At 41.3% G+C, this 27,393-nt stretch overlaps 1 protein-coding gene and 1 long non-coding RNA gene across 3 annotated transcripts in view; one reads left to right on the top strand and one right to left on the bottom strand.

Moving 5' to 3' along the window:
* LOC132461367 (copine-5-like) overlaps window positions 1–27,393 on the bottom strand; it is a 111,430-nt gene that overhangs the window by 57,743 nt on the left and 26,294 nt on the right. The window contains exons 2-7 of one of the 2 annotated variants that reach the window (XM_060056456.1): window positions 17,256–17,296; window positions 16,860–16,906; window positions 10,763–10,866; window positions 9,933–9,972; window positions 9,071–9,085; window positions 7,983–8,059 (exon numbers count right to left, since the gene is read on the bottom strand). In XM_060056456.1, coding sequence (XP_059912439.1) covers window positions 7,983–8,059; window positions 9,071–9,085; window positions 9,933–9,972; window positions 10,763–10,866; window positions 16,860–16,906; window positions 17,256–17,296 — 324 coding nt within the window. The remainder of the gene's footprint in view (window positions 1–7,982; window positions 8,060–9,070; window positions 9,086–9,932; window positions 9,973–10,762; window positions 10,867–16,859; window positions 16,907–17,255; window positions 17,297–27,393) is intronic. The other variant, XM_060056464.1, reaches the window with a different exon arrangement.
* LOC132461409 (uncharacterized) overlaps window positions 1–27,393 on the top strand; it is a 101,484-nt gene that overhangs the window by 32,905 nt on the left and 41,186 nt on the right. The gene's annotated exons all lie outside the window — the stretch shown is intronic.

Raw genomic sequence — 27,393 nt, forward strand, 5'->3', positions numbered from 1 at the left:
AGCTTTTTGCATGGGTTAGCATTTGTATATCAGGAGATTCGACCCTGAGGGTGACTCACACTTGATGGAGAGCATGCTTTATATGCGGACATCAATGTCGTTTAGACATAAGTAGAATCAACGGGGGGTTTAGGGGGGTGGGCATGCAAGGGGCAGGATATGATGTTGGGTCTAAGTGCGTAAGAGGTGGGTTAAGTGCGGCCGTTGTCACTGTAGTTTGTTTCGGTTTGACCAGGGACAAAATTGAGGCAGAACGGGCCGAACTCATCGCGATCATCTTAAATGTAGCAAAAAGGATGTATCATATAGTCCGTTGCATCCACAAAATCCGAAGCATCGATCGATGAAAGAGTGGAGCATGAGTTAGAGACAAATAGAAGAAACGATGAAGAAGAAAGACGTTGCGAACGACTGTTAACTGGAGAAAGAGAGTGTATTTCTTAGCTTAATTTCACATATAACAAACACTGGGACCATTGTAGTTGATTTCTGTGTTTAACTGAGAATACAGGGACTGGAAGGACGGGACCCTATAATGTTCAGCTAACTGTTGTCAATAATAAAGTTAAAAAAACAATTTCTATACACGAGTGCAGCTGTGAACTCATTTATTGTAATTTATTGTTTGATGTGTACTTTTAGGGTTATGATAAGACTTATCTTTTTGCATTCACCACGAATGACATTTAAGTATTTGATAACCCTTCCTTTTACAGTCCCCTAATTACTAGGTATATATATCTACTAAATATATGGTAAATCATAGATGTTATTGGGTAATTACCACTGGTAATAAGAAGGTAAATACAGAGGAACAACAGCTGAAGTACAAAGAAAAACCTCCACTATTATTCATCAACTCAACTAAGTACCGTGTAGTTGTAACTGTTTTAGGATGGTTATAACTCAGAAATAATTTTGTACTTCCTAGGAAAGTAGGCAGCCAATTCTTATAAACAACTCTTCTATTACCCATCACTTAAAGTTACAATTGTAGTTATCCAAGGTTTATGTTGGTAACAGCCCAGGTTTAATTATGTACTATCTAGAAATTAACATAGTACTTTCCAATAAATTACTATTTCTTATTTAGTTATTGTTCATAGCTACACCCATTTATAAAAGGTTTATTCGATTTACCTCAGAAACTACTGTACTGTTTTTATTTAAGTTGAAAAATTACAGCAATACTTACCTGGTAACAACGAAGCCTTGTTAGTTTCCATGGTATTACCATGTTCTTACCATATCCTTTGTAATTGATAATTCCATTCCATGCAGTTAACTGGAACTTGTACCATAGATGTTCTGCAACGTTACTAAGAAAACATGACAATTTACCCAATAACTAAGCTGAAACTGTACTGTAAAAGGAAGCCTTGTTTGTTTCCATGGTATTACCAGGCTCTTACCATATAAGTTGTAACTGGTTATTCCCTTTTCCATGCAATCAACACAAACTTGTACCATATATGTTCTGCAACGTTACTAAGTAAAACATGACAATTTACCCAGTAAGTAAGCTGAAACTGAACTGTAAAAGGAAGCCTTGTTTGTTTCCATGGTATTACCAGGCTCTTACCATATCATTTGTAACTGGTTATTTTCTTTTTACATGTAATCAACACAAACTTGTACCATATATGTTCTGCAATGTCGTTCACCAGGCCAGGCCTTCCTGTTCAGCCTCAGTTTAACTTCACATAGAACAGAGAGCTCCTGAAATACTGACTGCCTTGGGTTCCACTGCCATCCCTTCTGATCATGTCAAAATAATGACAACATAGAAAGCAGCATCTGGCCACAGTTTAGGATAACATTTGTTTCCCTAGGTTTCTATTCCTTTATTCTTTCTTTCGTTCTCTATGATTTAATTTGTCTGTTCTTCCATTTTCCCTCTTTGTTCCTTCTCATTTCTTTGTTCTCTTCCTCAACATTGTTTATGTACTGATAAAGATCCATAAAGCTCACGTGAGGCCCGCCAAGCCTACGTCCAGACAAAGGTGCACTCGGTACGCACACTCAGAATCCATTGTCATTGAACTCTAAATGTATGCTAATTCATAGCTTATTATACATTTCATATTCCAAATGAGCTGATGGTTGTCTAGCTATTTGGCAGCTCTGGTGCAGTTGTCTAGCAGCTCTTATGACACTTCTTGGATGGAAACCAGGAGTTATGATTTTTCCTACCAAAGCGGATCAGCTCTGTCCAGCCCAACCACTGTCAAATCCATAAGTCTGTGTCTTAAGGGAGTGGCCAGACAGGGAACTTGACGTCCTGATGAAGCTCTTGGCTATTTATCTTCTCTGGGCTGCGAGGCCCTCAAGGATCTTACCACGATGGTAGTTGAACTTGACTAAGCGTTCGCCATTAAGACATAATGTGTGTTTATTATGAGTCACAACTTGACACTACCCTGAGCCATGGATAAAAATGAAGGCTTCCCTTGAGAAATTGTAGGTGATTAGTCTTATCTTACCCTGACCGTAGGCAGTAAACCTGATCAGACATGGTAACCCCTTAAAGTTGTCATTTGTGCATCCGGCTTTTAAAAGGCACATATATATTTCATGTTTTTCGCTATTAATGGGCTAGAATGTTTTTCAAAAACAACGATTTTTTCTTCGGCAGAAAAGATGCACTAACATAGCATGCCAAATGTCAACAAGGGGAAATGCCTTTTGAAAAGGCTTCTGTCGATAATTCGAGCTTCCACACACATTTCAATATGATACTGACAAGTTGTAGTAGAGCTGGGGAACGCTCTTATGGTAGGGTGTGTGTGTGTGTGTGTGTGTGTGTGTGTGTGTGTGTGTGTGTGTGTGTGTGTGTGTGTGTGTGTCTTTGTGTTTCTGAGTGAGGGAGACAGATAGAAAGATAGAAAAGGCAAAGTGAAAGAGAGGAAATAGAGAGAGCAAGAGATAGAGGTGAAAGAGGGAGAGAGGGAGGTAAGAGAGGGAAAGCTAGAGAGGTAAACACGAACAAGGATAACACAGAAAGATAGATGAGAAAACATGCAGCAGTTAGAAACAGTCCCACACATAGCATGGTTTGAAAGCAGTGGAAGTGAGCGACAGGGCCGATGGGAAAGGTAATGAAACAATAGCAGCAGGCTACATGGACAGAAGAAGCGTAATGTGAGGAGACAGTAGATGTCTGATGTGTAAACAAAAGGATCAACTGGAGAAAGATTAATGGGGCCACAGGGAGCAGAGGGGAATGTAGAACCATTCCAGGGAGAGACAGAGACACAATTCATGTCCTTCCCCATCTGCTAAAGAAACTGGAGAAAATTGGATGGAAATATGTGTTCAATAATTGCAGATCTGTTGCCAGTTTTTATTACCCAATCTATGCTGAATATATCTTTACATTTTTTAGACTTACATTTTGTAATTTTCTTCTTGAATGAGGAAAAAAAGATTTACCCCCTTAAAAAAAAAACTCCTTCAGAGGATGAGAAGCTTCCTATGGACTTGTGATGAGTGGTGGCCAAGTGGCTGTTAAGATACACATAGAGCTGGAAAATGTGCTGATGTCGGAAGTAAGTCCAATACTTTTTATTTCAAAAATAATTTGGAATTAACAAAAAAATTCGATACTAGAAGACATTTTTGAGGAGTATAGATTCTACCAAACAAAATCAATCCACTACAAGTATTATTCCTCTTGAAGAAGTGACTCAAGTAGGAACATTCAATCAGGACGAGGTTGGCATGGTTACGGGTTCCCAGCGGTGATGGCATTTCTTACACAGTATTTCGGTAAGTGAGATTGCTAAACATGCTGATATAGTGCTGATCATGTCATACCTATCTAATACATTATATTTCTCCCAAGTCACAATCAAGGGACTCAACGTTCTTTCGTGATTTCCACCCGGTCGGATTCTGTGCCTCAATAGGAACACACACACACACACACACACACACACACACACACACACACACACACACACACACGCACACACACGCACACCCACACGTCTCCTTACACATTCACAATTCATCTTCTTCGATGTCGCCGCGGCGCTCCCGTAATTTATTACGCTGACATGCAATGAAACACAGCGAATGCGAAAGGCACCGCTCGCTTAACACACTCGTCTTCATCTGTTACCACCAAACCTTCCTCCTTTCTCCCTCCTCTCCTTTCATCGAGACACCATTCTCCTCCGCTAGTTCATCTAGTACGTGTTCACCGGGCCAGCCTCACTCTACCACTCACAGTCTCCCCTCTTCCTCTTAATAGATTGGTACTCATCGACCACCTTGGTGCGGGCTTGCAGGCATCTGGCCTCACAATATTCAATTTCCTCAGCATTCTGTTGGACGCGATGCACCACTTGATATTCACACACAAAACGTCCACTCTGTTACAGGAGCATTGTTTGTTGGCCTGTGGATTCGCACTGCTTTTTGAATATCAACACCAAATTATACCTCCTGACATAATATAATAAGTAAAAGAGTGTACACAATGAGGATTATGAGTTATATTACGAGGATATATATATAATATATATATATAACTTCCAATCTGGATGACGGGTTGGAGAGGTTTCTCTGGGTTAATGTCTGTTTGTTTGTTGCGGTAACGCCCTCCGATTGCTGTTTATATAATACAGGTATCTGATACAAAACACAGGAAAACAGAACCATACCATCATCATATTCTTTAATTAAGTTGGAAATGCAGGTATATTGGACCTATCATTTCAAATTGTGTTAAGTTACTAGGCACTAGGCAGGCACAGTAAACTAGAACCTTCTCAGGGAGCAAGTTGATCACCAAGCAAATTAGAATTCAAGCACTTCCATCGTAACTACAGCACCTTTAAGCGTACGTTTATCAGGCTTAGGCTGATTAGCATCAGGAACAGAAATAGAAGTTTCAAGAATGCAAATGAGACCCAAGCTTTAGCCTTATTGGACCACTGTTGCAACACTTAATGTACACACTAACCTGATGTTTTAACCTTGGATGACTACAGCCCTCTTCTCACAGATCTGATGAATCTGATAGCAGAAAAAGCTCAAATCGGTTGGAAAGGGGTGTTTAATTTTCTTTCTGTTTCAATCAATCATTTTGTTCGAGGCGTGGATCTGTAAGCACATCATTGGCTTATCGGTAACACAAACTCAGCCAGCACTAGTCAACTTCTCGCTGTGGGGAGACAATCTTAAACATCTTGTCCGGACAATGACGTTTTTTGGAAAAAGTGTCTGTAAAGGTCAACGTTCTGTCGACTGGCCACTATAATATTCTATTATAATACTATATATGTTACTATATAATACTATTATTATATATAGTTTACTGGGGAGCTGCATCCACTCACTTAAATGAAGCTATGGAAGAATATCTCCTTTCACTCAACAGGAAACAAGACCTAACTCCGCCCCTTTAAGGTTTGGCTTTCCGGCCCAGGCTCTGTCCACTGACTCCCAGACGTCCTGCTGGATCCAAGGCTACTACAGCCCTACCCCCAGACATCCTGCTGTACCGTTGTAGGACGGCTGGATCCAAGATAAATACAGCCCTTACCTGAAGAACATTAAACGGGACACTAAATAGGGTGACTTGATTTGTTAAACGCTTTAACAAATTAATCTATCTGTAATTTGAAAAGTTTTCTGGTCGGCAGCGCAAGGAGAAAACTGCATGATGAATTGCTACATTTAAAACAAGAAACAAACGGGTCTAAAAAATCACATATTTTTCCGAGTAAATAGAAACGCAAACAGATACGGCCATGCATGAGATTGTTCACAAATGAATGGACTGCTTTAAATGAAGACGAAAAACAAGGCTGTAATCATTCATTCAGTCCATGTCCTCCCATCCTATCAGCACCCTGCCAACGCTCGGCCAGTTTGCCCTGTGTTGTCATGCATTTTTTTTTGTGGTGGTGGTGGTGGTGGAAATGTATGCAAAGCATTCCTTTGCATACATTATATTCATGAAGTGCTGCAAATTGGTTCCTGCATGTTGATATGATACAGTGTATGAGTATGTTCTACCACACACACACACACACACACACACACACACACACACACACACACACACACACACACACACACACACACACACACACACACACACAGTAAATATCTGAAGCTGAATTAGCAGATAAACTCAGTAACAGGAAATGCCAATAGCTGTACCAAAGACGAGCCAATACAAAAATGAATGATGTGGTTAATAATTCAAATACTACACTCCAACATACTTTCTTAACCTAAATACCCATCCTTCCTGCACATTAACCAATGAAATGGGAGCATGTGCCTCAAATAGGTTGAATAGACTCAGAATCAACCTCTGAATAAAACATGTGAGTGTAAGCAACCGCCAGCATTCAATAGACAACCATGTGTGTTTGATGTTGAGATGAAACAAACGCCTTGTGTGACGGTAGGCCTGTGTGTGTGTGTGTGTGTGTGTCTTCCTTTCTCCCCTTTCTTGTTTACGGATCACGAACAACACAATTGAAGCCTCATAATTAAGTCAGCACTCATTTTGGACGACAACTCGCCATTAAAGAAAGAATTAGGTAGAGGAGACTCTATTAGACTTACGGTTTTGAAAAAATAGTTAATCTTTAACATTCTACCATATGCAGGCCCACATGGCAACAAACTGTAAAAGTAATATCATTTTTATGTCTCTGCTTAAATAAGGAACGACTTGGAGCAGAGTTTAATCAAAAATTGTCCCAGCTCATTTGATGTATGGCGGGTAGTGACATATCCTGTCTCATACCTCTATGTTTTCTGAATCATTTTCCTCTTTCATGTCATCTTAAAAAAATTTGAAGAGTGCTTTACACCTAAATCTTCTCCCGAATGCAACTTAAAGACGGCATCACCTGCTTTCAGGCAAGCAAGGAGGATAAAGATGGACCATGACAGATTAACTGATGCCCCATGATTGCCTCATGCTTCCTAACGCAGCACCTCGTACGAAAAGAGAAGAGCAGTGACTCTGATCATTTGCCTTCAGTTTTGCCTCTTTACTTCGTGATTTAGGATTATCTCTTGCTCGCTGGCGTCTTCCTTCGGATCTATCCTTTCTTTGTCCCACATTTTTCCTGTTGAGATGTGCTTGTATTTCTGAATCTCCCTCATGTTGAATCCCCCCCATCCCCCCACTCACTCAAGTCAACAGCAGTTGACTCATCCCCCCCCCCAGTACATTGCTAAAGTGGGTCGCGCCCCCGCACCGTCACAGCACATCACGCGCAGGGGCGTTGATTTGGAGGTTTATTGAGGGAGTTCAAAGGTGTATCTCTTCACTCTTTTTACAGTTGGGAGGGGTTTAATTCCTTTTTATGGACTAGATGGTAAGTATGGACCCAATTTTGTATGGATAAAAAGATATATAAAACTAGGAAACATATAATCTATTAATGACATTCTCAAGTGGCACTCAATTGCACACTCAAGAATAAGGGGATAATTATTAATTCGATCTGAGTGTGTTTATCCCTGTTTGTTGTTACTGGCCGTTTAGCTCTGTGTGAGAAAGAAATAAACATATTTTTGTCCCAGGGTCATTTCTGAGGTCTGGTACTGCTTTGACGTTATTGCAATCATTAGTTTATATATCTATAAACAGTTCTTGATTCATTCCTCCGACGGCTGCTTGTGGTACAAACTATTTATTAATATACCTAGGATACTTTGCATCTCACACCGCGCCTTCTTGAATGAATTGTGCCAACTTTGTTTTAAGCTTTTACACAAAGTGATTCCTCCATCTTAATTATGTTCTAACTCCTGTGTTTTTTAAACTGAACTTGTGAAAAAAATGTTTGTTACTAAACCAAAAGTGCAGTTTTTGATGGAAAGCTCATGTATACATCTGGATAGACCTGACGGACTCAAAACAACACCATGCCGTTCAATGTTGGCAAAAAGCTAATCAATTTACTTAAAACTATTCATTGCGTCATAAATTGTATTAAACTCACCCCAAAGACTTCTCCAGTCGGCTAGCTGGCGATCCAACAATCTCTCCTAGAGTGCAGAATGCCTGACCTAAAAAATCCTGAAAGATGGAAATAAAGTGAGCCAGGCATAAAGAGAGGGAGAGAAAGACAAAGACCACAAAATAAGCACAAGTAGAGCACAGGGAAATCAAATGTTTGGATTCCGCAACAGAAAGACTTATAGGACAGATGTAACAGGAATCGTAAGAGTTCAAAGGACTCTGTGGGACCCACAGGTGAAGGGAGACTGTAGTTATAATGCCAAAAATAAATGGGGGGGGGGGATGGAAGGGGATGCCCCTTCTGAGGGGTAATTGAACAAGGTCTTAGCGGTAATCATCTCTTTCCCCAGGCTCATTACCTTACGATAACCAAGAGATTACCACGTACGTTACACATTCAAGGTTCATGTTTGGAGCTTCTAGAGAGAGAATGGGCATTTTTCCAGTGTGTGCCTCGGGTAGGTTGCGGCAATTTCTGGGCATTTTTCTATTGGTCCATTTGCAGCATTGATTGAGGGAAACTAAAAAAGAGCCTCGAGAGTCAGTAGCCATTAAATAATTTAGTGTCACTTTATTTTAAGGCAGACAGCCAAATCCTATGCAATCAAGAACTACTCCTTGAATCAAAGAATCCGTCAGTGTCATAGTCAAATGTACGGACAAACTTCACCGGGCTCCATTGAAAGGTTGCCTACAGATTTCCTTTGGTTGAGGAACTGAGTTACTATTAATTGTTTTGATTGAGCTATGCAAGTTAAATCTTTTTTTTTAAACAGGATTCTCTCTGGCATCCTTAACACTATCTATCTAAAGTTATAACTCCAATCTAAGCCATCACTGCTGGCAGTGGGGCTTATTGCCAAAAAGTTATCTGACATCAGTTAAACATTAAGGGAGATGACTCTGTGATCATCAAACAGGCTAGATCAACATGGATTCTATGTGTACTGAGTGATGCAATCTACATTTTTGGGGTTTACACATTCAAGGGAGAGGGATGGTAAATTCTGGGGAAAGAGACATCCACCCTGCGCTAGATGAAAAGTGAGAGAAAAGGCTGGAACGTACGTCGAGCTCCGAGGGCTTCCGGGAGAGTTGGGCAGGAAGCGACAACATCAATAACAACAGCAGAATACATCATATACAAGGAACACAACACTGTACAATACCTAGAACTGCTAATGCTGTGCAAATGAGCAATTCAACAGCACAAGGCCACATGCTTTACACTAAAAGCCACATTAAAAACCAAAGCAGGGAACATGCACAAAATGAAAGTAATCCATGGTAAAATGCAAACTTTTGGTATCCAAATACCCACAATAATCTCTGTAACAGATTATCTTCTGGAAAGAAAAGAAGCTCCTTGCAATGCTTTTGACGTTATAGCTTCCATCTTGACTTCATCCAATCTTTATGAAAATCAAGAGTGACTTCACTAATTAGGCTTTAATTGTACTAATTTTGGTCCTGGAAACTACTGGTTAAAAGCATATCATCATCTACAAACTAGAGAAGGTTGATTATTCTTATGATACCGGTAATAAGAAAGTGGGTCAACAAAAAACAATATAAAGATGGATAAACTATGTTAAACTGAAATAAAGACATTGTATAATCAGACAGAATCTCATGACCCGCACTTATTAGCTTGTATTTAGATGCTTCCTCACCAAAGTTTGCATGTTTCCATCATGTCCACAGCATGCAGTGTGCATGCTCTAATTACTGTTTCAAAGCCGAACAACCGTTAATAAACATAATTTGACCAATTTTAGACCATCTATTTCTTACTTTACAATATTGAAGGAATTACAATAATGGGGGAACTTTACGATAATTGTGATCATTATGAAAATTCTGTCTTCATAAAGGTAAAGGATTGGCCAATCTCTGTTTATCTGTGGTCTGATATCGGAAAAATACTCACATGTTTGGACAAGTCAGGACTTTTGGAGTCAACATCATACCTGAAAGAAAAAAAATACATTTGTACCTTTGAAAAAAGGAGAAAAAAACCACTAAAAATTGTTATAGTTAGCGTAGCATATGTGCAAACATTTGTGTCAGTCGTTTCCAATATATGCACCCCCTGGGTAACAGTAGGCTATTTCTCTGCTACAAGACTCTCTTCCTTTCTTCCTTAAAAGAGAGTAATGATTCTGGTTGCGATTTGCATGTGAATGTAAGCAGATGAAAGGAAAGGAAATGCAGAATATGGGTTGGAGATTAAACGTGATGAAACGATCCTTTCAGTCCAGAGATTAATCAGACTCACTTAAAAACAATGTAGGTAAAGATCATAAAGGCCGGCCCTTCACATGAGAGAATTATGTTGAGCTCTAAAATCACTATTATTTATATGTATTATGTAGCCTAGATTACACATTTATGTATATATGGAAATATACTGTCATAGAGAAACAGAATATGTTTGGGATCATTTCATTCAATGTGAGGTTTTGACATATGCCTCATGTGGGTCCAAAGGACTACACTGTGTGTTATTTAAGACAACAATTAAAGCATCCACATGTTGGATAAGCACAGCCAGGCAAATTGGGACCACTTTTAAACAAAAACTTAAACTCAAACTTTAAACTTAAACTCAATTTTAATCTTTTGAATCCCTTTGCATATGGGAAGTCAAATCTGGATCCTAAATGTTTTGATGGATTTCAGGAGAGAGGCTTCTCAATAGCTGACAGTTGAGCAGCATTACGAGCAGTGTCAACGGGTGACTGAAGACAAACCACTCACAAGTCGAAGCGAAGATTCTGCTTCTCCTCAAAGAAGTAGTCCAAGATATACTTCCGGACAAAGTCTGGGTTCAGGGTGTTGTCTATCACCTCGGTCCGGCCAAACTACAAAATATGAGAGGAAACAGAGGCAGAGATAATGCTAGAATGAGATTACAGACAGAAAATAAACAAATTACTATTGAAATAAACAATAAAATAAACACCAGGAAGGTATTCAAATGGTGGGAGGCAACACAAGAATGGCTGCCTGCAGTGATCTTGCTTCGGTCTTTGTTGCACACGGCGATGTCAACTGTGTCGTTATACGCCAGTGTAATGTGAAACAGTTGGGGATGAGAGAGAGAGAGAGAGAGAGAGAGAGAGAGAGAGAGAGAGAGAGAGAGAGAGAGAGAGAGAGAGAGAATCCTTTACCTTATACTCTAATTTACCAAACAGGGATTATATCACCCTTTCCAGCCCGGTGAAGAAAAGTAGAAGGGAAAGAAGGAAGAGAGGATGAAACAGAAAAATTTAGAGGGATAGTATGAGGGGACAGAGAGCAATAGAGCAAGTAAGCAAGCAAGTAGGAAGTGGGTGGAAGGGGGGGGGGGGAATGAAAAGCAAAGGAAGAGAGCAAGTTTTCAGAGGAAGAGGTGTATTAGCGCGTAGGGAGATGAAGAAGACGGGGAGGCCAGTGGGAGGGCGCGGAGTGTCTAGCAGGAGGAGAAAGGTGATGATGAAAGCGTTCTAATTAGTGGGGATTCTCACTCCCACTCATCCCAACCAGTAGGAAGAAAAAGAACACCGGGCAATCGTCCCACCGCCCTGCTTTATCCAGAGTGACTACACAGAGCTCCCATAACACACACCGCTCCCAATGTACCATGGGGAGCAGAGGACACACATCCTCATCAGCACGACTCATCAGCATCAACACACATATATCCCACACAGGGCCCTTCAACCCCAACTTCTCCCATTATGGATTTTAAAGGGAGTGATGCGTGAACCAGTCGGGTTTCTAAAACCGGTTCACCGGCTCCTGCAGCGTGACTTCAGGGGCGGCGTCTTCATTTTTTTACCAACATATATCTCTTTGTGTTGAATAATTCAGGCACATGCATCCATGACTAAAGTATCTACTGTGGGTGCTAGCAGGCTGCAGCTAGGCTAATCGCTTTCCAATCAGCTCACTCTTGCAGACTAAACCAAACACAGGGAAGTTCAGTTAATGTGTAACAATTGTTCAAACGGATGCTTCAGTGAGTCTTCACCCCCAAACTTTATTTATTAGAGTTTTATTGCATTCATTAAGTATTAATAACTCCCCCCCTTGCATATGGGTTATGCAATATGCATACTATGCAGGCTGTTAAGCGTCCTGCTGCTGCAGAGGGACAGAGTTTCCACAGAAAGACTGTTTCCCTGGTGGCCGGTGTTATAATGTACACACACGCAGGTTTAAACCAGGGGAAACGCGAGAAAAAGCATCAATAAATGGGATTTCAATGTCCTATAAACACTTATTCCAGAAAAGAGAAGCATAGGAAGAAAACCTAATTGCTTGCCATTTATACCTACCATATATGTAAGCAATAGATCACGACAGGCTGTGGTATGTGCTCATTATACCACTGTTAAGGGGCGTTGTCCGGCCCCGACGCTCAGCGGAGGGCCGGCGACCCCCTTCATTTTTTCACTTCAATTTTTTCATATAAATACTGATATAGCGCACTGTTCAGTGTTTTCTTACAAAGAAAATGGAAATGGTCCTAAATATGGTGTAGCTTTTAATGATAGTGCAGGGTCAGTTAGGCTTCAGCGAAAAGAACAGATCCACCTCAGGGCTAATGTGAGCGCCATGGAAGCACGCTAGTCGTAGGACGGTTCAGGGTCTACGTCAGGGGTGATTTAATAGATCAGCTCTTCACTGAATGACAGATGGCCCATCCAACAGGGGTGTGGGTAGGGATCCTACGCCTTGTTAATCTGTACAGAGGGGGACTGATTCGTTGCCATGCATAGCCAGCGAGGTAGAGGTGACATGTGTCAGGGCCAATGTTTATTTTACAGGGCCATGTTGGAAAAGCGTATTTTAGCACCTCAAGCAGCCAATTAAATAATCTATTTTGTCACACTTTCCATTTCCCATAAATACCCTCCATCTACCAGCTGTTTGTGTTCTACCTTTTTAACCATCTGCTTAGCTATAGGGGAGGAGGGTGGTTATTTACTCCACTCCTAATTTAGCATTTTTGGTGATTCACGGTTGAATTGTACTGCCCAAATAACACAAATGTGCGTTATCAGTAGCGTGCTGACTAGAGGTCTGTATGTGACAGATATACATCAGTAGCATGGACCACCGTGAACTGTCTGGGACATTTGAAAACAGCTCTTTATCCCAATTTGATGTGGAAATGAGTGGCGACATTTGCAATCTGTATTTTTCAGAAAGTAAATCACCCACCGTTTTCAACATGCTGAATTCATATGAGGGCTAACTGAGGAAACAGAAATTTGCTTATTTTGTGAGTACAAACACTCAAATTTTAAAATGTTTTGGTTCACAGCTATGTTAAAGTTATAATATGTAACAATTCAACATTAAAATATCTAAAACAAACTAGACGTATTTTATATATTTTGTTGAGTTGTGCACTAATATTATCCTAATTGTTTCAAGAAATTTGGCCTTGGGGAGTAAGTGGGCAGTGCCAGCCATTCTATCCCTGAATGTGATTGGCCATTGTGTCCCTAAATGCACAGTTCTACGTCACAGTAAAGGCTGGTTTATACTACTGCGTAAAGTGCTGTTCGTAGACACGGAATGACCTCTCTGTCGACGCTCGATGGAGACTCTGTCGGAGACCCTCTCCATAACTCTATGTGGGTATCCAATATTTATTAACAGCCGTGCTGGGATAAACCGTGCTGAGCCGGGCCGAAAACGCCACAAAAGCCGGGCGCAGCTCAGCACAGCACAGCTCGTGCGTTTAAACTTGGGAGTGGAAACTCAAATACGGCCCGGGAGTGTAGTAAAAGTGCCTGAAATAATCATTTGTGCGGACGGATTTGTTTAGTTGTGCGAGCGCGCAGTCATTTCTACTTACAAATGTGGCATTGATATGACGGCATAGACCCTCGTCTGCGCACACACTCTGAATCAAACCTCATCATGTGCAGGAGAATGGATTGTTATTGGCTTTTCCCTGCAGAGAAGACGGCTAGCCGAATTCACTGAGATGTCTCCAGTTTAATTGCATTTTAGATATGCTATTGTTTGGAGAGGGGTTCTTTGTAATCCGCCTATTGTGCAGGAATATTGACCATTTACCAATATGGCTCAATAGAGAGGATCACTGCTGCCTGATCCTCTGGGTAGGCAGCAGTGATACACACCACTAGACACGCTACTCATAACAGTGGTCAAGTCTTGGTCCGTTTCACATCAATGTAATACAGAGCATGAATATCTATCAAAAACACTTTTCCAGCTACCACCGCAAGTAGAATATTATTATTTGGGAAACACTGTAATGTTAAGGTTAGCTGTAATGTTAAGGTTATACAGTTACAATTACATTAAAAAAGTTGTCATCTTATCTTATCTTACATTGAACATGCTCATAAAGTATTTATTTAGAGGGTTGTTTAGACCACGGATAACAGTGCTGGGGTTCCTCACGTTACATAAGTTGTAGCTGTTTGGGTCGGCGACTCACCTTATTGTAAGTGTGACGACCCCGCCTACTTATTGACTACCTATCCTCATTAAGGTGATCAGCTGATGACATCAGCTGGATCTGGAGCACCTGGGGCCGGTGCTCCAGCCGAATAAAAGAGCAGCTGATTGCCTGTCGGTGGCGCTACTCCTTGGCTCCTTGCAGGCGTCCACACCTTTTGGGGTTTTCGTTGGCGGTTTTGTTTAGTTATGTTTTGTACGGAAATAAACCTTTATTTTATATTGGTAAATGCACCGTCTCTCCCGTTTTTGTCATCGCCTTTGAGCCGGGTTATGACAAAAAGCCGGGTTATTTGGGTTAACCCAAATTCTTACGCCTCGTTTCCACATACGTATGTTTTTCGTATCCGTGCTTCCGTAAATCTACGGAAGGAGTCGCTAGTGTTTTACGTACGGACATGAATTTATTTACGGACAAAAGATGGGGGAGCGTATGATAATGGCCGTTTATAGGAGACCGGTACTTTGGAACATGAGGATCGACATATACAGAGATAAAAACAAAACCAACCAGACTTTGAAAGAGATCGGTGAGGAGTTTGGCCTGCCAGGTACTTACATGTTTTGTGAAAAACATAAAAACTTTCATACGGTATCTCTGTAAAACGACGGCGAAAGTAAAAAAATGTGAACGTATATTACGGACATACCGGACAGAAATTGTACGGAGGGGAGGAAAAACGGAGGAAAAACTGACATTACGGAGAATCACATAGGAATGAATGGCCTTTCGGTCGGAGACGGTTGGATCGCATACGAGAATGTACGTATGTGGAAACGAGGCGTTAGCGAGTAAACGTTATGTTACATGCGGTTATTAAATTAGAATGACATGAGATACCTTTAAAAAAGTTTATACAGCTTTAATAAATAAACCTTTCCGTGAGCGTGATTTCTGCCTGATTATCCCAATAAAAAATGGCAGATTTACGTTCTTGGATTTTGTAAAGTGATAAATTGTGATAAAATAATACGATGATTAATAATGCATTAGTGTGGATCTTGAATACAACACATGTTATCCATAATATTTTTTCTACACTTCATAATAAATCAAGCTTTTAAACTTTAAACCTTGTATCGAAGCGATGTCAAGATTTCCCAATTTTGGACACATTTTAAAATGGACAACTGCACAAGAGCCGAGCGTTACCACAGACACCTGTGTACATTTTCTGAAGAGGACACGTGGGCTCTGTGCGGGGGATCCAGAGGTGTTGATGAGCCTGTTCCAAGCTGTGTTAGCAGAGTGAATTTGGGTGGTGGTTAGGTGGGTGGGTGGGGGGTGAGCTGGCTAATGTGATTTCCCCGCTGAGTAGATAGAAAATACCAAGCAGCAAAGTTCATTAGAGATCTCCTGGCTGGAGTTGCTGGTCGTTATGATAGCCCTGCATGGTGAATCTAGCCGTGCCACTGTCACTACATGCACCTACACACACCACCCATAGACACAAATAGCTGGAGTACAAACCAGACACCAGACACCTTCATGAGGCCTGGGGATTAATGAGGTAGGAATGATGCGACTAGATCATACTTTTTTCAGCAGAAGTGCATAGAGCGACAAGATACACACACACACACACACACACACACACACACACACACACACACACACACACACACACACACACACACAGAGGTCGCTTTCTCCTTCATAAAGCTAGCATTGTGTTCATCTTTTTTGGAGGGGGGACAAACATGGCAAGCATGGGTATTGCCTATTGGCACCGAAGGACTTAATATACATCTTTCGTTCAAAGTTGAGAATACATTGCATACTTAACAAGACAGATGGCTACTTATTCACGTGGACATTGTCTCACTGATATGCAAGCAATTCATGTAAAAATGTACACAATAGTCAATTATTTTTTAACATTCAATAATATTGTATAAAACCGAAAAAAAGGAATAAGTCAAGGATTCAAAAACAGTAACATACCTTTAAGCCACACTGTATAATAAAACATGCAATGCATTTATAACCTTCATTATACATCTATTATGCATATAACAGAAAAAAAATAGAACTAGACAATGGACTAGTTGACCTCTGGTGCAGGTTTTTTGCATGAATAGAGACTTGACTTTGTATACTGCCACTACACCAGATTTACCCAACAACCCATAACTACAATATACATTGATGTTTATCAAGCCCATATTGTGAAATTGTGTATGAGAATTTCTTGTGAGGTCATTAGTGCATGCGTCTAGCGGTGGTGTCATTGATAAGAGGTTGAGACGAGAAGGTCATTTCAGAATGACTACATTTTTGTGTAGACAAAAGCAAAATAAACGACAAAAAATACATCATTTTTATCCTAGTGAATATGTACAGAATGTAGAACAAAATTTTTAACCTCACCTCTCTCCATTGCTTAGTTTCCACTCCTTGGGTGTAGAGCACACACACTGGGAGGGAATAAAAGAAAGAAAGAACCAACAGGTGATGGTTTAGTGAGAATGCCCAGCAGAGAGGAGCCGGTAGAATCCAAAATGGATGATCAATATGAGTGCATTAGCACTGGCCCACAGAACAAACAGACCAGACGCTCTGAGCCACACACACACACACACACACACACACACACACACACACACACACACACACACACACACACACACACACACACACACACACTCCCGTCTCCATCCCAAGGGGTGCACAGTAGACATTCAGCACAAAGCACAAAAAGAATACTAAAGAGGTGGATGTGCAAAAGAAGCACGTCAAAGCTACGTAAAATAAAAACATACTCACAAGGGTCTGATTTAGAGAATGTGTCTTTATCCAACAGGTTTCTGGAAAAGAAAGTAACAAAGAAGAGAGAGCAATGACTCTGGCTGCCAATGTGAACATGCCATATATATATCCCCAATATTGAAATATTGAGCTACTCAGCTGAATTTAGGACAAGTGCACATATCATATGTACTCTTCTTGTTTGAAGACCCGTAAGTTGATTATTACCAACTAGTATGAACCGGTTGTGCAGTTATAAGAAGTAGCAGTGTTCAAGCAGTTGTAACAGGAATTGAGACACCCTTAAAATGTAAGTGAACCCTTATCTGAAGGAAGGGGAGGTGATAATTTAAGTAATAGTTAAAAGTATGCGTCAATGAGTCTGAGCGTTATAAAGAGTGATGTATATCAAATTCGCCTCACACCATGTTCTACCATCTTTCTCGGACACAGTCCTCATCATTAACAGCTGCCCTTAAAGAGCTTCTCCTTGGGGTTAGCCAACATCAAATCCAAAAGACTAAGAGGGTACACTAAGGCCTCCCAAAAGTCCCTTTGACGACACCAAAAGAACAAGACATTAGTTTGGAGTAGAGTAGAAGGTTCACAGCCCAGTTGGTGGAGTCTAGCTTTTCTACATTACACTATTATTTTAGTAACAGTGAAAAATAGCATAGCTTTGCTATGTTGGAGATCATAGAAAACATAGTCCACCAAGACATGGAAGAAGCTGCCATAATGTTGTATTCAAAAGGAAATCAATATAGACTTTTGTCATGTAGTATAATGAATAACTGCCTATTTAACATTTAGCATTTCTTTTACCAGCTTGTGGTAACCACTCTCCAGCTATTTTCCTACACGATAGAGGCTATAGAGGCCATGATCGACTAGGTCTACAGGAAATGGGGAAGCATTTTGAAAACTGAATCAAACTGTAGTAATGGTGCACTTATTTGTCTACTTCAAAATACTAATACTATTAAATACTATCATGTGTGTGTGTGTGTGTGTGTGTGTGTGTGTGTGTGTGTGTGTGTGTGTGTGTGTGTGTGTTGTTCAAGTGTATTGCCATAGAAACATGTTTGTAGCTTGCTGGTTCATACAATGGCAAACTGATCACATCCATATTTGTGTATTTATTGTACAATCAAAAACATTCTCCTCTCAGAATCTCACCTGACCTCGGAAATGTCTACATTGTTGGCTGCTCTTGAGCTCCCAATCCCCAATTACTCTAGAAAATGTGATCACAAAAGACCTTTCCATCAATAATGACAACTTTGTGGTGCCTGTGACTCGGAAAGCAAGGAACCTGGGTGAGACACTAAATCAGGGATGGACAATTTTCCTGATAAAGAGGGCCAACATTTTTCATCATCACCATCAGAGGGTCACATGACCGTGAATTTCAACCAATCGCATATGAGAGAAGCTAGAAAATAATTCTAAATAAGAATAAAATATTTGGATATATAAATAAATATACATATATATATATATATATATATATATGTCTGTATGTTAATTCAACCAACATACATACATTTCATATTTTCCATTCCCAAATTCATTTTTGACATGCCTGTACTCTTGTTAAACGACAAATACAATAAGATTTAAAAGAAACAAGCACAGTGATTGATGGATTAGTACATTAGTATTTGTCTCAGTGCAGAGGGCTCACAAACATAAGATAAGATAAAAAAATATGTATTGTCTGTCACAACTGACCGAAAATCAGAAAAAGACAGACAGTCAAAAACAATGGCAATAGATTAATGCAAAATAATGCAAGCAGTGCAAAGGGATGACTGAATGGAGCGAGATATGTTGCCTATTTGTGACTGTTCATTGTGGTGATGGCAGTGGGGATAAAATACGTATTTTCGTGCCAACGGGACCCTGTAGCGTCAACCTGATGGCAGTAACTCAAAGGATTGGTGGAGGGTTTGGGGGGGTCCTGTGTAATTGTATTGGCTTTCCTGAACACTGACCGGGTGTACAGTTCTGTTAAGGGGGTTTGGGGAGAGCCAATTATTTTCTGGCCTTATTTACTATCCGGGCAAGTTTTGTTTAGTGCTTGTCGGTGAAGGTGTTGTGCCAGGCTGAGATATTGAAAGTGACTATGGATTCAATGAATGAAATTCAAAACGGTAAACCACAGTTAAAATGCCCTTGCTGACGTTAAGAACTCTCTGTCCCAAGGTATTTAAAAACGTCAACTTGTTCAACTGGCTGTCTGTCAAATGGGCTAATAAGGCCATGTCGTCTGCATACTTTAAAAGAGTCATTCATTCTCCACTGTAGGAAATGTTGTTGGTGTAGACAGAGAAGAGAACGGGGGATAAAACCCAACCTTGGGGGACACCAGTATTTAAAACCAGTTTGCTCGATTTAAAACCATTCACATGCAATTGTTGTGGCCTGTCCTGTAAAAGCTTTTAATCCATAAAATCAGTGTAGGGTGGACCTGTAGCTCCACTAGGAAATGCAGCAGTGTGAATATGTGGACAGTATTAAAAGCAGAGGAAAAGTCCATAAAAAAAATCCTTGTGTGGGGGTGTGATCATCCCAAGAATCATTTAGGAACAAGTCCCAATCTGTCAATTCAGAACATCCCCTCAATGTTTCAGAGGTCTCCTCATTCCAAACATGAATTGTTTTTTAAACTGGTACTCCCCTTTCAAGCTGTGACCTGTACTTTGGCAGCAACAAAATAACTTTGGTCAGAATGACCAATAGGAGGAAGTGCTTTTGAAATGTATGCATTTTGAATGTTACCATAGCATAAATCCAGTATTTGTGCATTCTAGTGGGGACTGTAAACATATTGCTCAAGGTTGGCTAGATGTGTGTTGATGTTGCATTTGTTAAAATCCCCTAGTAGAAATACTGGTGGATCAACAGTTTGACCTACAGTGCTGGAGTAGCTGTCTACTATTTGTTCACCAGCCAAAAATCAGGTCCAGGTACATATACTAAAATTATCTGGGAGAATTCTCAAGGTAAATACTGCGTTCTAAAGAGTCATGAGTTCTTAGTGCTTGCAGCTCTGAGTCTCTCTGACAGTGAATTTGCCCAGTTGTTGTTGACAGCTATACAGAGCCCGCCCCCAATCGACTTCTGTGTTCTCTGTACAACCCTGTCGAAGCGTATGACATTAAAGCGGATGATTAAAATCCACATCGTCTGATAGCCATGTCTCTGTAAAACAGAACAGACTTGTCAGCCGATAGTCCGAATCCGAACTGACAAATGCTGACATTTTAAAAGCCATTAAGAAAATAAATGGTCTTTTTAATTTGTCTAGGAAGAGTAAAGATGAGAATTTGTTCATGGAGTATAAAAAACAAAGGAATGAGGTACACCGATTGATAAGGAAAGCCAAGCCAAATAGCAGAAAATAGGAATGACCCAAGGAAGACCTTGAAGCTTTTAGGGTACAGCAAAACAGTCAAGACTAAATCTTTTAACCTCAATCTAGATATTGAAGGCACAGTTATATCTGATAAATTAACGGTGGCAAACAGTTAAAATAATTTTTACAACCATCGTCAACACACGAAAAAAAAAAAAAAAAAGTTGCCCAACCAGGCAGGGCTCTATGGTGACAATCATGTACAACAGTTTTATCTGCAGAAGGGAGTCCAGGCAGACACATTTTCTCTGATGAAAGTATCCAATGATTCAATTTTTCAAAAGCTTAACAGTCTAAATCCAAACAAAGCAAAAGGTTTGGATAATATTCCCACAAGGTTCATTCAAGATGCTGCAGAAGTTATTGCTCCATGCATAACCCATCTAACCAATTTGTCCATTAAACAAAGCACATTTCCAAACGAATTTAAAAGGGCGATGGTAACTCCCTTATACAAAAAAGGAAGTAAATTAGAGCAGGGAAACTATCGCCCTGTATCCATACTATGTTGCCTCTCAAAAATAATAGAAAGGGTTGTTTATGAGCAGATAGAAAACTACTTATCCTCACACAATCTCCTTTATAAATTTGAATCTGGTTTTATAAAGGCACACTCTTGTCTGCTTTATTTGATGGATCACATCAAGGAAGAAGTGAATGAAGGAAAATATTGTGGTATGGTTATGTTAGATCTTCAAAAAGCTTTTGACACAGTTAACCACACTATTCTGTTAGCTAAACTCAGGGCCTTGGGTTTCAATAATACATCACTTCAGTGGATTCAGTCCTATTTGGAAGGCAGAGAACAAGTAGTGGATGTAAATGGGATTATATCAAATCCACTTCCACTGTCATGTGGTGTCCCCCAAGGAAGCATCCTAGGGCCTCTATTTTTTCTGCTTTATATCAATGACATGGAGACAGCTTGTACCTGCAACCTCTATCTTTATGCAGATGATTCAGCCCTCTTAGTCTCTCACTAAGTTCAGAACTTCAGAAGGTCAGTACATGGCTGTCTGAAAACAAGCTGTCCCTCCATTTAGGTAAAACTGAATCAATATTCTTTGGATCAAATTCAAAATTGAGGAAGTCACCTGGGGCCTGTACTACGAAGCTCGATTAGAGGGTTAGCAAGGTATGTTGAGCTGAAAGCCTGGGTAGCTGTACCACGAAAGTCGATCTCTTTAAGCTTCGCTGTATCACCATGGTGACTTACGCTCGCAACCAAACCTGGTCGGGAGCAGCTTTTCAGCTTAGTCTACCCGGAGATCGGCTACTTCTATCGCCGTGCAGTTACTAGCCGCGTTTACATGGACATCTGATCCGCATAGATTTCTATGCGGAATAGAAAACGATCATATATACGCCTCATTCGGAATACAATTATCTGTTCGGCATAGAATTCTATGCCGAATAGAAGTGGTGGTGTCCGTTTTAATCGACATGTATACACTTATTCCGAACAGATTGGGGTTTAACTTAGAGCAGCTGCAGTAGTTCGCAATTGGTCCACTGAGCTCCGTTGGTACTTTTATGCACACCGAACTTGACCGCTGTCAAGGAAAGTGGATTTATTGCCTGATTCACGTCTTTGTTCGTAAGTAGTCCGGTAAGCGTGTGCGGTTGCTAAGCGATGGGACATGGGTGTTTATTAATGACGTGTGCGCGTATCGTAGTGTCCGCGCGCGTCCGAGATAACTGTAAATAAGTAGGCTACTACTAGTACTTTTGCAGGCTGAACGTTAAAATACTTCTTAACTTAGAGAGACCACTCTCTACCACCAGTCTTGGCTGCGGACCACATTCAAATTCCTCTTGTTTGCGGCGGAGGTGGTGGTGAATATAAAGATCGGACGTAGCTGTACTGTCCTCCTTCTTAATTGAAGGAGCAGGCAAAGAAAAGCTCTCTCCTGCTGTGCTTTCATTAAAATCAAATTCACAATGCCAAATAGTGATAAGACGTCCATTATGTCGCCGCCGGTCTAGAGATGTGTCAGGTGTGCGCGAGAGACATAACGGACACTTTTGTTACTGCCATGTATACAGTAGGGGATCACATTTTAGGAACAGATCTATTCCGCATAGAAATCTATGCGGATCAGATGTGCATTGTAAACGCGGCTAGTGTTGCGCAGTGTGTCTGTGTTTCAAGTTCGAAGGTTCAACGTACATTAACCTATAGTCAAGTGCCGTGTTGTCCATTATCCCTTGTATAACCGCTATGTCAGTGACACAATTAGGCCTAGGCATTTTTTATTCTACAAGTTCATATTATAGCTGTGAGAATTGTTAAGAAAAATCACCTCCATTGTCGGAAAACCAAATCATAGGCTAGATTCACCTGAAATTATTCAAATGGATGCTTACAACTTACCACATTGAATAATATTTTTAGATTTATTTTTGACTTGGCCCCATGTTCGTAGGAGCAAACATGGGGCCCCACATATATATGGGGGTAAAAGGGATGATGATACATAATATTTTTTAGACAATATGCAGAATCTTTTCACTTACGAATTAACACGGTAGGCTATTTTTTGCCAGCACGCCACCCTAGCCATATTATGGGCAACCGTGATCCCCTTGGCTGTGATTTGAACTTCGAATTCCTCATAGGAGTTCATAATAACACACTGCTCGCCTTGGATGAAATACACCGCTCTCGCGCGATTTATTTTGCATAAGGGTGAGTCAAATGACGCGAGAAACACCCCTTTTATGTTAACGCGCATTGAACCTAAAGCGGAAAACCTGGTTCAACTAATTGAATCTAAAGTGAGCGTCGTGGTATAATTTAACTCTGATTGCGAGTTGCGGCTCTGTCGAGCCAGGTTTTCCCAAGAAAGCCTGGGTATGTTCAGCGAGGTCCGTGGTATACCCCCCTGGATTCAAGGTGGTAGTGGGTGATTCTGAGATCACAGCCAAACAAACTGACATACTAAGGTTACATTCTGGACAATAAATTAACCGGGGAGGGTATGGCTGTGAAGGTTATTTCCAAAATAAATCAGAGAATACATTTTCTGGCTAGAATATCCCACCTAATTGATAGGAAAGCTCTCGAGATACTGGCTGGGGCCCTAGTACAAGGCCACTTTGATTATGCATGCACTTCATGATTTACAAACCTCCCAAAAATCCTCAAAAAGAAGTTACAAACATCTCAAAATAAACTAGTAAGGCTGATCCTTAAGCTACAACCTCTCACTCATCTCACTCCTGCTCATTTTAGTAGCCTGAAGTGGTTGAAAGTAGAGGATAGAGTAAACTATATACAACTGTATGGTGCATAGAATTATTAATATTATTTATATATATATTCAGGCAATTACTACTCTAGGATACTAAACATACATAGCTACTCCACAAGGAGAAGTGCAACTGATCTGGTGTTGTTCAGATTCAGAAATTTTATGGGAAAGGGCTCTTTTTTTATATTCAGCTGCAGTTTTATGGAATGGGTTACCTGCTAGTATGAAGACAATTTTTTCTCTTGTCAGTTTTAAAACAGCCTCAAAGAAATGGTTGAGCAGCAGACAGTCATAGGGATATTTATTACGGTGTCTCTTTTATAGATTGTTATGAAATGTATATTGATATGAATTTTGAATGTGTGATTGGAATGTCATATTTTATGAATTGTGAATGTGTGATTGGAATGTCATTTTTTATGAATTGTGAATGTGTGATTGGAATGTAATTTTTTACTTTGTAAATGTACATTACATTTAACACACACATTACACCTATCAACATGCTGACACTACAAAGGGACCATAATGGAAATAAGCCCATGGGCTTTTTTGTGTCATCCTTTTGACCTGATGTACATTTGTACACTTACCTTTGTACATGTGTCAATAAAGAATTTCAATCAATCAATCAACCAGGTGGAAGTAGTCGGCTGCCTCTTTTACGCAGTCTGTTACAAATCCCTCCTCTAGACCCTCTTTTCCTCTGTGTTCGCCTCTGCTTGTTACCACGGATTAACTCCGGAGGTATCTGGTTTGTTAGGAGGGATACCTGCGATGGCTCCAGGTGAGCGCGGTTCAGCCCCAACAGCTGGTCCTGCAAATAAACGTGCCTGCCCGGGTAGGTGGCGATGGAGTTGCCGGTCCAGAGAAAAGTCCATTTACGCAGCATAAGCTCATGATGATGAGCCAAATGCAAGCTAAATATAGCACTATTGTTGATAAAATCTTGCCAAACACACGATAAAGCACAACAAACGCCGAAATACACATAAAACCTGATCGGCAGAAGAGGGATAGGTGATAGCGCAATTTGTGATTGCATCACGGCCTTTAGCAGAACCATAAATAAAAATAACACTAATAAAAATACATTTTTGGCGGGACGCCAGTTGCCCATCCCTGCACTAAATGATCCTTTGCTGCGACCGATCCCTCCTACATTTTCATGCTGTACAACATCAGGAGGAAACATCCATTCTACAGCCAGGCCATGCATGTTTTGGGTCAGGCTCTTATCATCTCGCATGTAGACTACTGCAACTCGCTTCTGGCTGGTCTGCCTGCATGTACCATTCTTCCTCTGCAGCTCATTCAAAATGCAGCAGCATGGCTTGGAAACTACCCAAGTTCTCCCAAACGACGCCACTCCTCTGCACCCTGCAGAGGCCACCAGTGTCTGCTCAAATCCAATTGCCTACCGTACTGCAAATGGCTCTTGCCCATCCTACATCCAGTACATAGTGAAACCTTACACCCCAGCCTGTTTACCATGCTCCATGACTGCCAAACAGCTTGTTATTCCAGCACTAGAGGCACACCCTATCTGCCGCTCAACATAATCTGGATTGTTTGCTGTCCTGACTCCAAAATGGTGAATGAGCTCCCCACTGACATCAGGAAAGCCGATACCCTACTCATCTTCTGCAGTAGACTGAACACGTATCTGTACAATATGCATATTAGCCTATGAAATAATAATAAATAACATTCTTTATTGCACTTAAAACAGTAACCCTATTTGATCAATGTTATGTACTCAAATTATCCTTGCACTTATATTAATCTTCAGTGTTGAATGCAATTATTGTAATTTGCTTTGGACAAAAGTGTCAGCTAAATTAGTGGTATTGAATGTAACTTCAAAATGTGCTTAGCAGAGCACAGATCTAAGCCAAGGCACCGGCTAGATATAAAAGGGCCTGGCTTGGACGGAGCCGATTGGCTGGTCTGAAGTCCGAAGACACCCCACAAGGCCCATTGTTAGATTGGCGGGCCGGGGAGGTTAACCAACAATCCTCATGAGCCCTGGACAAATCTGTGCTTTGAAATATCCCGCACACAGACACAGAAATCGTTTTTTCACTGCCAAATAGGCCCAGTCTTATACCGTCTTTTTCCCGGCATTGTCCTTGCATTTACACTGACCGAGGTAATTTACCGGCTTGATTTCCATCCCAATTTCCCCTCTTGAACTCTACACACATTGGGGCTATCAGTTTCATGTAAATGCGATAAGACGGCATTGGGCAGGACTTGGATAGAGGTGTTAATGACCTAGCAACATGTTCTAACTGGAGAGACTGGGAAATCCGCGAGCTGCTGACCATCATGGGAGATAAGTCGATGCAGTTGCATTTAAAGAAGACATTTAAAGATGGTGCGATCTATGAGAAATTAGCAGAGATTTTCCTTATGAGGCTTTTGTCTGGATAAAAATCAAGTGGTAAGCAAAATAAAGAATATGTTGGTGTTTTTGCACTTGCAAATAGTTAATCGCATTTGCAGCCTGCACTCAGATGTAGTCTAATCCGTCCTATTTCAAACATCTCCTTTCTGGCCAAATTACTGGAAAAAGTGGCTGCTTCACAACTTCAGTCCTTTCTCACGAAAAATAAACTTTATGAGCACTTCCAATCTGGTTTCCGTCCACATCACAGCAAAGAGACTGCACACTTTCGAGTCGTAAACAACCTTCTCTGGTCTGTTGATAATGGTTCCCCAAACATTCTCATCTTTCTGGACTTAACTGTGCATTTTACACAGTCAACCATAATGTGCTCATCACCCACCGACAGCTCTTGGTATTGTAGACTGTGGTATCCCGGTGCTCGGTTGAGCCGGAATCCACTTACAAAACTCGCTCGGCATTAGGGTTAAAGCCATTTCAGGCATTTATTTACACTCAACTTAAATCAGAACAACCAAACTATGAAGGAGACGCGGTCTCTAGGGCCTCCGTGGGCCTCTAGGCTCTCTCTCTGCCACGAGCCCTTCCTTCCTGCACCCGACCCGTGCTGTGCTGTGCTGTGCCTCCTTTTAAAATGTCTCCTCCACTTTCGGCCAGGTGTCCCCCAATCACCCTGATTGGGGAGCCGAAAGGGCTGCTCTCCCTCGCCGGCTGGTGGGTGGGGGTGGTACACCCCGTCCTCTACGGTACCCCGGGCCCGTCCAGGCCGAGGACCACGTGGCGGGATGCCACACTCCTCCACCCTTTGTCCAAGCCCCAGGTAGCCGAGGGACCCGCCCAGGATGGTATCTCGCCGGGGCCGGGTGTCTCCTGCGGCGCCGGCTGCGTCGTCTCCGGCAGCGTCGTCTCCGGCAGCGTCGTCTCCGGCAGCGTCGTCTCCGGCTACCTCGTCTCCGGCTGCCCCGTCTCCCGCCGCCTCGTCTCCCGCCGCCTCGTCTCCCGCTGCGCCGGCGGCGGCTGCCTCTCCTGCCGCGGCGTCGACCGCATCTCTCCTGCCCCGGGACTCTAGTG

The sequence above is a fragment of the Gadus macrocephalus genome, chromosome 1 (assembly GCF_031168955.1).
Source record: "Gadus macrocephalus chromosome 1, ASM3116895v1".
Taxonomy (NCBI): domain Eukaryota; kingdom Metazoa; phylum Chordata; class Actinopteri; order Gadiformes; family Gadidae; genus Gadus; species Gadus macrocephalus.